Source organism: Diceros bicornis, chromosome 29 (genome assembly GCF_020826845.1).
Source record: "Diceros bicornis minor isolate mBicDic1 chromosome 29, mDicBic1.mat.cur, whole genome shotgun sequence".
NCBI lineage: Eukaryota > Metazoa > Chordata > Mammalia > Perissodactyla > Rhinocerotidae > Diceros > Diceros bicornis.
In genome coordinates, this window is record NC_080768.1 from 3111775 (window position 1) to 3126440 (window position 14666).

The 14666-nt window shown below is 36.3% G+C and overlaps 1 protein-coding gene across 1 annotated transcript in view; it reads right to left on the reverse strand.

Moving 5' to 3' along the window:
• Window positions 1–14666, reverse strand: part of CSMD1 (CUB and Sushi multiple domains 1) — a 1554536-nt gene that overhangs the window by 350964 nt on the left and 1188906 nt on the right. The window contains exon 20 of the mRNA XM_058524846.1: window positions 861–977. Within this exon, the coding sequence (XP_058380829.1) occupies window positions 861–977 (117 nt within the window). The remainder of the gene's footprint in view (window positions 1–860; window positions 978–14666) is intronic.

The window sequence follows — 14666 nt, forward strand, 5'->3', positions numbered from 1 at the left end:
GGTCTTTTTTGAATTAAAATGCATGTTTTTAAGATTAGAAAACTTGGCTACTCATAATTTGTTTATTTTTTATTCTTAATTTCTTTCAAGACCAAGTTCTTCTTCAATATGTATTCATGACGGCATAGTGTAATACAACATATGTAATAAAATATGTCAATTTAATGTCAAGGTGAGTTCACATCTCAGTGGAAAGACAAAGTCTACATAATATTTATGTAATCAAAATTCCAAATTATCTCCTTAAAAGTGACAAGTTTAGCCATACAACAAAGATCCAGAGTACAGATCTAAATCCAATGTTTATAAACTACATTTCTTGCACAAAATGCAAATTGTCATGGTCTTTACTATACTTAACTATAAAGGGAGGAAGGACAATGAAATCTATTTCATAACTCATCACTGGATTATGGGAAGATAAATGATTTATTATGTGTAATAATACTGGGTAAACTTAGAACACAAGGCAAGTACAAAAAGTTATTATAAATTTATCATGGAAATGAGAAGTTTAGATAATTTCTTCTTATTTCCTTTTATTTAATCAATATTCATATTTTATTTAAGGTATGCCTCTTTTCCTTAGCATCACACCTAATTTTTAAGCTTATATTTGCACACATGAATCTAAATTATCTGATAGAGAGAAAAACAAGAACTCTACTTTTGCTTGTAGCACCAATAAATTAAAGACCATTTTTCTTCCAAAATCTTATAAAAAATCAAAATTAACAGTTGAACTGTAGGAGAGGAAATTAGTTATCTCACTCATTCACACATTAATACCTTTTTCTTTCTTCCCATGTTTGTATCTTGCTAATTACTCTGCATATTTGAAATCTATGCTATATTCTTACCCTTTCCATGAGATACTTCAATGGTCCATGTGCAGTTTAGAGAGTTTGGGTAAAAATCTGGAAACCCAGGAGAAAGGACTGTTCCACTCTTTCCATGGATGTAGCCTCCACAGAGGGCTTAAAATAATAAGAAAAGATTATTATAGTACTAAAGTTTCCCAATGATTGCTAGAACAAAATACTCTTAAAATGACATTTAATTTGCCCAAGGACTAGAAGAAGATCTGATATCACCTCCATAAAAAAATAAAACCAAAACTTTATTTTACTTGCAATTATAATATGCCAGCTCGTATGTTACTAAGCAGTACAAACCCTAGAAAAATAACGTAGCGTTAAGGCAGAGAAGTTACAGTAGAGCTTCAGAAATGGTGCAGGTTTGCATTTTCTAGAGATGCTGGTCGTCTTAGTCATACTTGAGCTAATTTAAATCCTCTACAACAAAACATGCCCTGCTCAATACGCCTCAGAGACTCATTTTTGAAGGAAGAAAAGGAAAGTTATACATAATCACTTGAACGAGAAAGCAGCGACATTTAGAAAATTAACGTAATATGGAAGTCGAAGTGCTCAGACTTGATGTCAGAAAGTGATGGGTTCAGACACCGACCCTGTGACCTGCTAGCTCTGTGATCTTTGCAAGTTACTTTCATAGTTGTCTTATCCTGAAAATGAAAATTGTGATAAAACCCATCTGTTAGAGTAGGTGTTTACAATGATCGTCATCATAGAACAGAACTTACAGGGTCTCATATACATTAAATCCCTCAAATACTAGTTATTGGTAATTATTAACAGGTATTGGATCTTTAAGATATCAATAATTTAATAATTTGAATAAACTTGATATGCCCTCATTTTGCAAACATTTGAGAATTGACACATTCTCCCAATGTTTTTCTTTTCTTTCATGTCTTAAGCACTGTCAAACTTTCCTGAGAATGAAGAACTGAACTGAAAAGGAACAAAGTGATGGAATTAACAACACTGGAGGCTCACAGGTGGGTAAGGTGATTCAGGTTCCAGCTGAGGGTCAGTCTGGGGTCCTCTGGGTCTTGACATTCTCTTCAAACATCTCCACCTGTGGCAAAAGGCCCACTTGTGTCAACAGCACAGACCCCAGACCCCGGCTGCCCAGACCCACTCTCCAACTCCTGCACTTATGGCTGGTGACTCTGAGCATGTTTCTCCGCTTCTCTGTTTCCGTATCTTCCTATGTAAACATGGGCAATAACAACACCTAATGCACAGGTCGCTGAGCGAATGAAATGAGCTAACACATGTAAGGGACTGAGAACAGCGACTCACACAGGAGCACTCCATCAGGATCAGGCCTTCCTCTCCATTTCACAAGATGCCCCTCTCTCTCTTTCAACATGTTCTCATTGTTTGCATATATGTACTTACACTTCCTTTTTAGAAGTAGATAACGTGAATTATTACTAAATGACTGATACCTGGAATAACTTTTTCCTATTAACATAAACATCCTGAATCATGTTTCACAGACGCTAGTTCCACAAATAATATTTGCAAGAGAATGAATTAATTTAGGAAAGACACGATATTTCTCATCCTGTATTTTAAGGGAGCACATAATGTCTTTGAATATGCAAACCAAATGGAAAGGGCTATGTAAAAATCAGCAAGATAGAAACTTTTTAAATGAGTTCTAGAATATTTTAATAATTTCTCCTGAGATTTTCACATCTTAAAATTACATTGACTCTACATTTCATTATGAAAGAGGTGACAGTAATATAACATTTGAAATCAATTTATTCAACAAGGAGTTATTGAGCAGCTACTATTAACCAGGCCCTGTCCTCAGCCCTGGAAAGATAATAATGGACAAAATAGAGAAAAACCTCTGCCCTCGTGGAGCATACACTCCATTTGATGACGATAGAATATGACCCATAATCATAGGAAGAGCATACAAAATACGATATTGGAAGACAACAATGTCAAGGAAGAAAAGACAGATAGGATTCTAAGATTTGTGTGGGGTTGGGGGAAATATAAATAGGGTAGTCAGGAGGCCTGCCTTAGTAAGTGGTCCATGAAGAAGGATTTGAGAGGGATAAGGAAGCCACTTGACAGCTGCAGAAGAACTTGAATGGAGAGAAAACAGCAAGGACGAAGGCTCAAAGCTAGAGTGGGCCTCCGGGGTGGGGGGACAGAAAGGAAGCCAGTGTGGCTGGGAAGGCAAGAAGGAACTGGAGAAAGCAACGGGAGTTTACAGAGGGTAAGAGCCTTGGCGTTTCCCTGGGTGAGATGGAGGGCCACTGGAGGGTCCTGCACAGAGAAGGATGTGCGCTAACTTAGGCTTTACCCTGATCGCTAGGCTCTATGTGAGGATGGGGTGGGGGTGGCAGAGAGCAAAGCAGATAGGATTCTGGACCAGAGGTGGTGGGAAATGGTCAGAACCCTGCTGTATTTTGAAAGTAGAGCAAATAGGATTTTCTCCTGAATGGGATGTGAGCACCATGACAAAAAAGGAGGGGCCAGAGATGACTGTCAGGTTTGAAGCCTGAGTGTGAAGGAACTGAAGGCAAAAGATGACTTTGGGAGGAGCAGGTTTTGAGAGTGAACCTGCTCAGTTTTGGATCCATAAGCTTGATGCCTACTAGACAACCACGTAGAACGGCTGGCGTTGCAATTGGTTGTGTAAGTCTGGATTCCATGGAGAGGTCTGGCCAAGGGATAGAAATGAGAGCATAACTAGACGAGATCATCAATGCAGTGAATGTAGATGTAGATAAAGACTAAAACCTGAGATATTCCAATGTTAATAGCTCAGGAAGACGAGGAACCTTCAATAAAGGAAACTGAGGAGCAGCCAATATATAGTGAGAAGAAAACTGAGAGAGCACAGAGTCCTGAATATACACACTATATATTGGTGACTTTTCATCTGTCTATGATTGGATCGATGTAAATGAGGACATTAACTTCTCAAATTTTTATCAAAGATTTAACCAGAATGAACGAAAAACATTTTAAGTAAAATTGAGTTGTCATATATCCAATTATTTGTCAGTAATCTTTACCTTAACATCTGCATATGTTATATAAACTTGATAAAAATAAATTCATATCCGGTTACATTTAAAAATTATAAAATTTATCAATCTTTGTTTTTTCCTCTGTCCTAATGTCATCAGAATAAACTGTTTGATCATATAGTAGGGAGAAGCCTGGGAGGGAACACATCTGACCACTGTTTGATGTTTTCCATCGATTCAATGCAGAAATCAGAAATCACTATCCAACCTCATCAAGCTGCCATTTAGGAGCAAAGTAGGACAGAAAGTTACAGATAAAGCAAGTCTGTTGCTTATTTTGATTCATATATGTGCAAACACAACATAGTCTAATTCATATATGATGATTTTAAATAAAATAATTTTGTCTACAAAGCCTACAATATTTTTTTAGGAAAAGGAGATTTGATGTACAGAGAATTGCACTGATATTCCCATCTGAAATCGAAGAGATAAGAGAGTAAAACAAGAGACCTGACTTACATTTCAGTGTCCCCATGGGTCTATGCCTACATTCATATATAGACATGAATATATTCCCTTCAGTAGAGCTACAAACACAGCTGCATATAATTTGAATTACAATAATCTATTTCTTCATGCCCTGTAGAGTCTTTTCTGGGGTACTTGTAAAAGACACAGTTAAAATTTTACTTTTGCTATCCTTAAGGCTATAATTTCCTGAATTTTACTTTTCTATTTATACTACCTACCCACCATTGAAGACCAGAGACATGACATTGGAAATCTCTTGGATGGAGGACTAAGATACACAGAAACTGGGGAAAGACAAAAGAGGTGACATTTGCTGAGATCTTCCCCAGGTGAGCTGACATAGACTGCCCAACTGTAGTTCAAGTTTTGTCTTTGGCCCTCTGCTTTTATCATTCATTCATCCATACATTCATCAAAAATGATTTACTGAGGAATTTACTACTATTTTCCAAGCACTCTTTTTTGCTCTTTGGTATACGACAATTAATAAAACAGACAAGTCTCTGTTTTTCCAAAGTTTACATTCTAGTAGGCAAGGCAAATAGTTTATAAAGAGATAACTAAGCATGACTATTCTAAAAACAAGAATCTTAACTTGTTCTTGAAATTCAAAGGTGGTCTAGGTGATTAGAGTACAGTGGGCCAGTGAAGCAGCAAAGTGATGGACACATCCATGCAGATGTCCACTCCCAGGGCTTTGAATATGGAGTATGTAATAAAAGGATGGAGGGGAGGCAGAAGGTCTGAGTCAACCCAGTGTTAATAGATTACCCTCTGACGGGCTGTCAGCTGACAATTTATTGCAGGGTCCTTGGGTGCCTACTGTTCTTTCAAGTAAAGCCCAAAAACCTCCTATAGACTCTGTAATTGTTGACTTCCCATCATTCTCATCCTCCCCTCGCCTGCCCAGACCCTGCCCAAAAATCTTCTAATAATTTCAAGTTTGCAGACAAGTGAGTTGTTTCATAGAACCAAAACCCCAGCTTTAATAACTTTACTTTTAAACGTCTACCCTACCTGGATTGGAGGAGGGCAAGAGTTGAAGCATGTGGACTACATCATAGGCCTTTGTCACTTTCCACATGAGACATGATGGTGGGAGAGGGAGAGGAATCAAGCAAGACAGATTCTACTCTCTCCCTGGAAGATACTATCTATTTCCACAGCACCAACTCTAAAAACCTGATAGATTTCAAACTCACATTTTAGACACTGATTTCTTTCTCAAACCACAGTTGAGTTTCCTACTGCATGCTATCCACAAAGGAAACCTTTGAGTCATTTCTCTCTCCTACACCACCCATATCTTCATAATGACCCTTCTGCGTATTCCTCTCTTCTCATACTTTCTGTAACTGGTGTGTTTCAGGTCGTTTTTGTCTAATTTATCTCCTAGCTCCTTCTTCTTGCCTCTTCCTCAAAGAGAGAAACATGTGAAAGTGTCCAGTATACTGCCAGATTTGTTTCTTTCTTTTCTCTTTTTCCGTTATTTCATTTTTTATTTTAAACTACTAATAAAGTTCTATTTAAAGCAAAAACTTAATGGGGTTACTTTCCATTTCAAATGACTCATGGACTCTCCATGTCCTAGAGAAGTCATTGATTTTATTCATTCATTCATTCATTTATTTTAATTAGAATTATTTTCTCAAAATAAATCTTATATGCAAACCCTACAATAAAAAAGATAGATAAATTAGAGCTGTTCAGTTGAAGCAGGGGAGGGTTCCAAGCCCTGCCATCGTCCTCAGTTTTACCCTCAAAGAAACCCTTGGAGCCCTGCCGTGGGAACCCCGCACACCGCAGTTTCAAATCTCTCACCTATGGAATCAGCTGTATGCTCATAGGACTAGCATGAAAGGCCTTTGAACTACCTTTGATGGTCATCTACCCTCAGCAAATTAACCTCTATCCCCAAATCCTCCAGGCCCTTTTTGTTCCTTCATGCCTTGATTCTTCCTCTTCCTTCACTTTGAATCCTCTTCCTTCCCCTCAAGCTTATTCTTCTTAAAGGTGTATCTTGAGAGTAGCCCTGTAAGCCTTTCAAGATTCCAGATTGTAGCTAATTTTTTCATCTCTTTATTCTCAACCACTTTTCCTTTGTCTAATAAAGCACTGACTTCATTGGGTGATTTAAAAAGTCTTTCTGCTCCCTGTGCTAAAAGATTATAACCTTTTCAACTGTGTGGCTGCAAATACAGTTGTCTCCAATAAATGTTTGCAGAAAGAGTAAACAGTTTACAAAAAAATGTATATTTAATGAACAATTTTTTCCAAAGTGTTCCTTGCATTTGTCTTTCACCAAATAAGAGGAGACCCTTTATCTTAATGTTCACATTATTTCTTCAAAACTTGAGCATGCTAAAGCCTAAATAGTAAAAATGAATGAAGCAATGCCATAAAGATGTGACAGAGAGAGATACTGATAGAGTTTATCTTTTTTCATGGTGATGAAAATATATATATATATTTATATATAAAATACTATAATTAATTCTGATTTCTTCTTTCTTTTTTGAAAGCTATGAATTTTTAAAGGTTTAAATATCCTATTGATGTATCATTTCAATTTTTTGAAGCTTTTTTGAAGATTTTATACACTTGTACCATAAAAACCCACGTGGTTTGAGAGTTTGCTTAAGATTTGAAAAGGCAACAAGAACAATTTTTATGGTTAAAGGAAAGTAGTCAACCGTGACTGATGAGAACTCTCCTATCGAACTCTAAAATCACCCAAGGTTTGAAGATTTATTAATAGCCTTTTATCATAAATTTATTATTCTCTGAAATAGGTTCCAATGAAGCAAAATCAAAGCAAATAGTTTATTTTACCAATCCCCTTAGAAGGTTTAAATTTCAAATTTATATAAATTTAAATTAGGAGACAATAAAAGAGATATAAGTCTAATGTACCTTTATTTTATATGGAAAACGCCCAATATATAGCTGTCATTTCTATAGCCTCTCAGCTACTGGCAAAGCACACAAGGCCCTTTTCAGCCTTTTCACTGCATTTCTGCTAGACAGTTTCCCACTGATCACTCTATTATTTTTCTATTCACTCCACTTCACTAAACCTCCAGGAATTTTCAGCATGTGCCGGGTCTATCAACTCCAGGTGAGTTTGATCACTTCCTCTGCCTAGAGTGCTTCTTCACATGTCGGCTACTTTGGAAATTCTACTCATCACTGGCATCCCAACTCACGTGCTGTATTTTCAATGAGTTCTTAAATACCTAGTCCCTAAGAGCTTAAAATCAAACTGAGAAGACTATTAAATAATTAAGTGTGCGTATGTATATATGTATGAATACTTGTGCCCTCCCCCCAAATTCATGCTGTAATGCTAATGCCCTATGGGATGGTGTTAGGAGGTGGGGCCTTTGGGAGGTGATTAGGTCATGAAGGTGGAGACTTTATGAATGGGATTAGTGCCCTTATAAAAGAGACCCCAGAGAGCTCCCTTGCTCCTTCCATCATATGAGGACACAGCTGAGAAGTCAGAAGTCTGAAACCTGGAAGACGGCCCTCACAAGAACTGGATCATACTGTCATCCTGATCTTGGAATTCTATCATCCAGAACTGCCAGAAATAAATTTCTGTTGTTTATAAGCTCCCCTGTCTGTGGTATTATGTTACAGCAGCCCATATAGATTAAGGAATATGGATTAGTCTGTGGAGGTTGCTTGCTGGACAGAAGTAAAAATAATCTTGGTTAGATACTAAAATATTTAAACAAAGTAAGCTACCTATATTTAATCAAGAATACATGGAGAGTATTTTAACATGTACATGTTGCTCTCTTTTGAGAAGAATCCAACTCAAATCCAGATCTCAAATGGATCAGAGTAAGTCTCTCTCTTGTATATGCCAGTTTTCTTTAGCAAATCACATCTAGTTAATCTGATGACATTGTGTGTCTTCTATGATGAACGAGGTGCCATCTTTCATCACTGAGCAGTGTTTAAATCATGATCAGAAGACTTCAATTTCAATCTTTCCAGCTCTAACTGAAAAGTCTGCAATTAAAATAACTTGAGAAGCCCTATGTTAGCAGTTGCTCAACTACCCCACCCCCAATAAAAATGTAAAAGAGAGCGCTTACATGTGTCCCATTTCTAAATTCCATTTTTAGCTGCAGTCCAAAATAAAAAAAAGAAAGCCACATGTGTTTGGATATCGTGTAAATATTTAAATAAAGTTATTAATACATTTAACATACTTCATTACAAATTTTAGATTAAGTGATTTAATAAAATACATTGATTGAAGTTCATTTATGCATGAACACTAATTAAGAATTTTATCGGTTAGTGCTTGTGTTATAATTATTGTTTATAAAGAACTCTAAAAATATAGCGAATAGTTTTGCATATTATTTATGACAGTCTCAGGTTTTACAAATTTTTTATTAGTCCAATAGCTAGTATCCTTCTGACATTATCTAGTAGTCAGATGGGTAAACTTCATTTATTTATTTCATTATTACAGTTCTGATTGCAAAAATAAAACATTATAATAAAATTCATAGAACACCAAAAAATACAAAGCTAAAAATTGAAAGTCTCTCTTCACTCTCCCTGGCAGCTTACTTATCTCCCAAGAGAAAAGCATTATAGTTACAATTTTAGAATGTCTATTTTCAGTCATTTTCTATGTATATACTGTGCGTATCTATAATTATATATATGTACATGTGCATGTGCATATACACAACAGGCATTGCGCTGTGACTTGCTATTTCTTTCCTCCAAAAGAGCAGTTAATTTCCTAGTAATAGTGTCTAAGGAATATACACCTCCCTAATCCTTCAATGATGTAGAAGAATCTGACGTTTTTACTTCTGTGAAAATCCAAGAGGAGAGGGGAGTAACTGAGTTTTATTTGCATTTCCAGGATTCTTAGTCAGAATGGGCGTATTTTTAAATGTTTATTGGCCTGTTGTGTCTCTTCTGCGAATTGCCTGTGTATGTTTTCCTCATAGATCTCTTGGCTTATTTGTGTCCTTGTTCTTCTCTCCTCCATTTGTAGGACACAATTATTTCAAACGCATATTACATGGACAGAGCAACTTCTTTCTGTAGTCTGATCCTTTTCTTTTACCTTTTTTTGTTTTTTAATAGCAGAACTTTCAAATCCGTATATGGTGAAGTCTGTTGATGTTTTTCATTTATTGTTTTTAGATTTCTTTAGAAATCTTTCCAAGATTTAAAACCTAAAATTTCTCAATGGACCAAAAAATGACTCACACATATTTAGTCACTTGTGTGACAAAATTGACGGCGCAGTGCAGTGGAGAAAGAATGGTCTTATCGATAAATGATGCTATCTCATTTGGACAGCCATATTGGGAAAAAATGGATCTAGACACTGTACCATACTTTACTAAAAAATTTAGATGGATTTAAATTATAAATTTGAAAGAATGAAACCATGTCTTGACTTTTAGGATGATGAAAAAATTCATAAACCCGGTGATGGTTTCATGGATGTGTACATATCTCAAAACATATCAAACCATTCACATTAAATATAGGAGTTTACTGCATTTCAATTATACCTCAATAGGCTGTCAAAATTTTAACAGTTTTTGAGAAGAAAACAGTAGAATGTCTTTATGACTCTGAGGGTAGCAAGTCTTCTTAAACACCATATTTAAAGCACCAATCACAAGTGAAAATATAGAAAAATTAGGTGACTCTAAAATTAAAGCATTCTATTCATCAAGAAGACACCAACAGGGGAAGGACAACTACAGAGTGAGAGAAATATTTACAATGCACAGATCCAACAGAAGAACTGTATCCAAATAAATAAGCAATGCTTATAATTTAATAAGAAAAAGGCTCATGACAGTATCAATATGAGAAAAGAAACAAGTGCCTCACAAAGGAGGATATGCCAACAAACTTGTGAAAAGGTGCTCAAAACAACTCAAATTCTCATAAACAGTATATGCCTACCCAGACTAGGGAAACTAAAGAAAAAATAAACAAGTGGGACTTTCTCAGATTAAAGAGCTTCTATAAGACAAATGAAACCAGAATCAAGATGAACAGACAACCCACCAGCTGGGAGAGAATATTTGCAAAACATACATCTGACAAGGGGTTGATCTCCACAATATATAAAGAACTCACACAACTGAACAACAAAAAAACAAACATCCCGATCAAAAAATGGGCAGAGGAAATGAACAGACACTTCTCCAAAGAAGATATACAGATGGCCAATAGGAACATGAAAAGCTGTTCAACATCACTAATCATCAGGGAAATGCAAATCAAAACAACACTAAGATACCACCTCACGCCTGTTAGAATGGCTATAATTACCAAGGCAAAAAACAACAAGTGTTGGAGAGGTTGTGGAGAAACAGGAACCCTCATACACAGCTAGTGGGAATGCAAACTGGTGCAGCCTCTATGGAAGACGGTACGGAGATTGCTCAAAGACTTAAAAATAGAGATGCGCTATGACCCAGTCATCCCATTACTGGGAATCTATCCAACGAACCTGAAATCAACAATCCAAAGAGGCTTATGCACCCCTATGTTCACTGCAGCATTATTCACCATAGCTAAGAAGTGGAAGCAACCTAAGTGTCCCTCGACTGATGATTGGATTAAGAAAATGTGGTATATATATACAATGGAATACTACTCAGCCATAAAAAAAGACAAAATCATCCCATTTACAACAACGTGGATGGGTCTGGAACATATTATGTTAAGTGAAATAAGCCAGAAAGGGAAAGACAAACACTGTATGATCTCACTCATATGTGGAATATAAACCAACACATGGACAGAGAAAACTGGACTGTGGTTACCAAGGGCAGGGGGAGTGGGGGGTGGGGGGCGGGCACAAGGGGTGAAGGGAGTCATATATATGGTAATGGACAAACAAAAATGCACAACTCAAAATTTCACAATGTTAAAAACCATTAAAACATCAATAACAAAAAAAAATGGTGGTACATTTATGCAACCAAATATAGATGATGAGAATGATTGAAATATAGCTAGCTGACATAATGTGGATGGATCTCACAGCTATAAGGTTGAGTGAAAGAAGCTGGCATACCTTCTGCCTGATTGCATTTGTATACATCACCTGCAGAGCTAGAAAGTCAAGAGGGTGGTAGCCTTTGTGGGGGCGGTGACTGGAGGGGATGTGACAGGGACTTCTGGGGCACTGGTAATGTTCATTTATTGATCTGTATCATCTTGATCTTACAGATCTTCACTCTGGGAAAATTGACTGAGCCATACACTTATAGTTGTATAAGTAAATAACTAAATAAAAAATACACATTCCACAAAATGTTGTCTTAATAACTTTTTACCATATTTCCACATAATGATTTTAAGTTTTGAATCTTTATGTTTCTATCTTAAATCAATGTGTAACTTTTGTTTACATTTTTAATATCTTAAAATTCAATCAGAAATCCAATTTGACCAACATCATTTATTAAATAAGTCAACCTTCCTTACTGAGTTGGAATAATTTTACAGTAATTAAGTTCCTATGCAGCATAGATCTGTTACTAGAATCTCAATGCTGTATCATTAACCTATTTGTATATTTCTGCACTAATTCCATACTGTTTTCATTATCATGAATTTTTGGTATGCTTTGATATCAGATGGGAGAGTCCTTCCTTATCATTCTTTAAAAATATGTTGGCTATTTGGAGCCTTTACTCTTCCAGATTAATTTTTATATGTCTGTAAATTTCTATTAAAAATCCAAATTAATTTTGATTTGATTTCATTGAATTTAAAACTTAATTTGTAGAAAATTTGTACATTTAAACTTCATTCTTTTCATCTAGAGACAGTACGTATTCTCATTTACTAGGGTATCTTTTTGTTTTCTATTGTAAACTTCTATTTTTTTATATTGCACCCTCATATTTCCTGTTACATATATTTCTGGCAGTCCTTAGCTTTTTTTCTATTATATATTTCTATTATACTTCTAATAGGTTACATCCTACATGGAAATCTATTGATTTATGTTTATTCTGAATGTAGTCACTTGCTGAGCACTCATTATTGCTAAAAATTATCTTCTCTTTCTAATATTTATCATACATATAATTTTCTTAAATTGTTACATTGTTAGGATCTTCTGAACAAGTTAAATAATATTTCTGATACTAAGGAAGCTGTCCTGTTCTCGACTTTCATGGGACTTCTTATAATAGCTTAATATTATGATATTTTCTGTAAGTAAATTTATTTGTATTATGGTTCTCTATACCTTTGTTAGGGTGATATGTTATTTTAGAGTTAATTTAAAGTCTAACATAAAATGAAGGAAAATGAAGAGACACACCTTAGAATAACTTACGCATACCTACTGCTCACGGGTCTTCATCTCTTTTCCTCTGCTTTGACAGGAGACAGTTGGCTTTGATAAGTCCTCATATGGGGAAAATGTGGGAGCTAAAGGCTCTTAGTCCGTGTTGCAGATTCATATACAGCAGTCCCCCCTTATCCATGGTGGATGCGTTCGTTCCAATACCCCCAGTGGAGGCCTGAAACCTCAGTTAGTACCGAACCCTATATATACTATGTTTTTTCCTATACGTGCACATCTACGATAACGTTTAATTTATGTTAGGCATAGTTAGAGATTAATAATAATAACTTCTCTGTGCCATATCCAAATTGCCAGCATCACTACTCTTGTGCTTTGAGGCCAATATTAAGCAAAATAAGGGTTACTTGAACCCAAGCACGGCAATACCACAACAGTCGATCTGATAACCTAGACGGCTACTAAGTGACTAAAGGACTGGTGGTGTCTACAGCGTGGATCCTCTGGACAAAGGGACGATTCACATTCCTGGTGTGATGGAGCAGGACAGAGTGAGATTTCATCACATTACTCAGAATGGCACACAATTTAAAACACACAAATTGTTTATTTCTGGAATTTTCCTTTTAATAGTTTTGGACCGGAGTTGACTGTGGGGAACTGAAATCCCAGAAAGCAAAGCCATGGATAAAGGGGGACTACTTTCTTTTATTGAAATATAAGGGGAATCAGGAATATATATTTTGACAATCCTCTAAATTCCTGATCTGTCCTGCTACAGTACGGGTTTCTATATTAACAGCTCATTTGAAACTGGCAAATAGAAAAATGGTGTTAACATTATGTGAAAATTATTTAGGCGCTTGCCACATTTCCCTAGGCAAATGGAGTTGATATAGTAGAATTATAACTTATAGCAGGAAAATAAAAATGCCTCAGCTTGTGTTCTGCACAAAAAAGCTCTTTCAGATCCATATTAAGAAGAGTAGAAATAAACACAGGAACCTAAGAGCCCCTCCCCAGCGGGACTCCCCCTTGACTTATACAGCTGATGTTCATGTCAGGTGCGTCTCCTTCTGAGCCCTCTTGCGTGCTGGCCCTGTAGATGCAGAGCTTGTCTTCCATCTGCTACTGCCCAGGGGCTGGCATGCCCACTCTCCTGGTTTTGTGGATTTTTCATACTTCTTGAGAAGCCTCCAGCCACTGTGTGCTGCCCACCTGCACTTTGCAGGTTTTCTTTCTCAAAGTACCAGTTACTATTTGGATTAATACTCTCATGACAAAGGTCAAAGATTTGGGTGGTTTGCAGCATAATTGTCCCATAATCCCTGTTATTTTTGGTGTATCATTTTAAAGAAGTCAAGGTGTTTAATGAATGCATATAGCATGTTCGAATGAAAATACCTGCAGTCCATAAAAAGTACTGAAAATGGAAATTCGTATATATGTGAATATATATATATATATACACTTAGAATATATATATATTCTTTTCCAATAGAAACAATGTTATAGTGTGGTTATTTTCATGGCCAACAGCAGAGTCCTTGACTTTTTTTTTGCAAATGATCACAGGTAACATATTTGTTTGTCTTGTTATTATAACTATACACTGCATAGTATAAAGTTGAGGAACACAGTAACACACAATCATCAAGATTGTTATTCATTTTGAGATTTCTGTGAGCAGATCTGTGCAGGGCAGGGGGGAATGGCTGGTAGCACAAAAACCACTTGGAGATCTCCTGAGCACTCCGGCCCAGAATGAGTGCTCCTGGGAGGAGAGCTCTGCCAGAGGGGAAGAATCAGAGGGAACTAAGACAAGCAGTGCTGACCTAGAGGAAGTGGTTTGACACCTGGACCTGGTCAGAGGAAAATCAGGGCTGACAACGTAGAATACACATACTCACCATGTTGTCTCACGCTCTATCT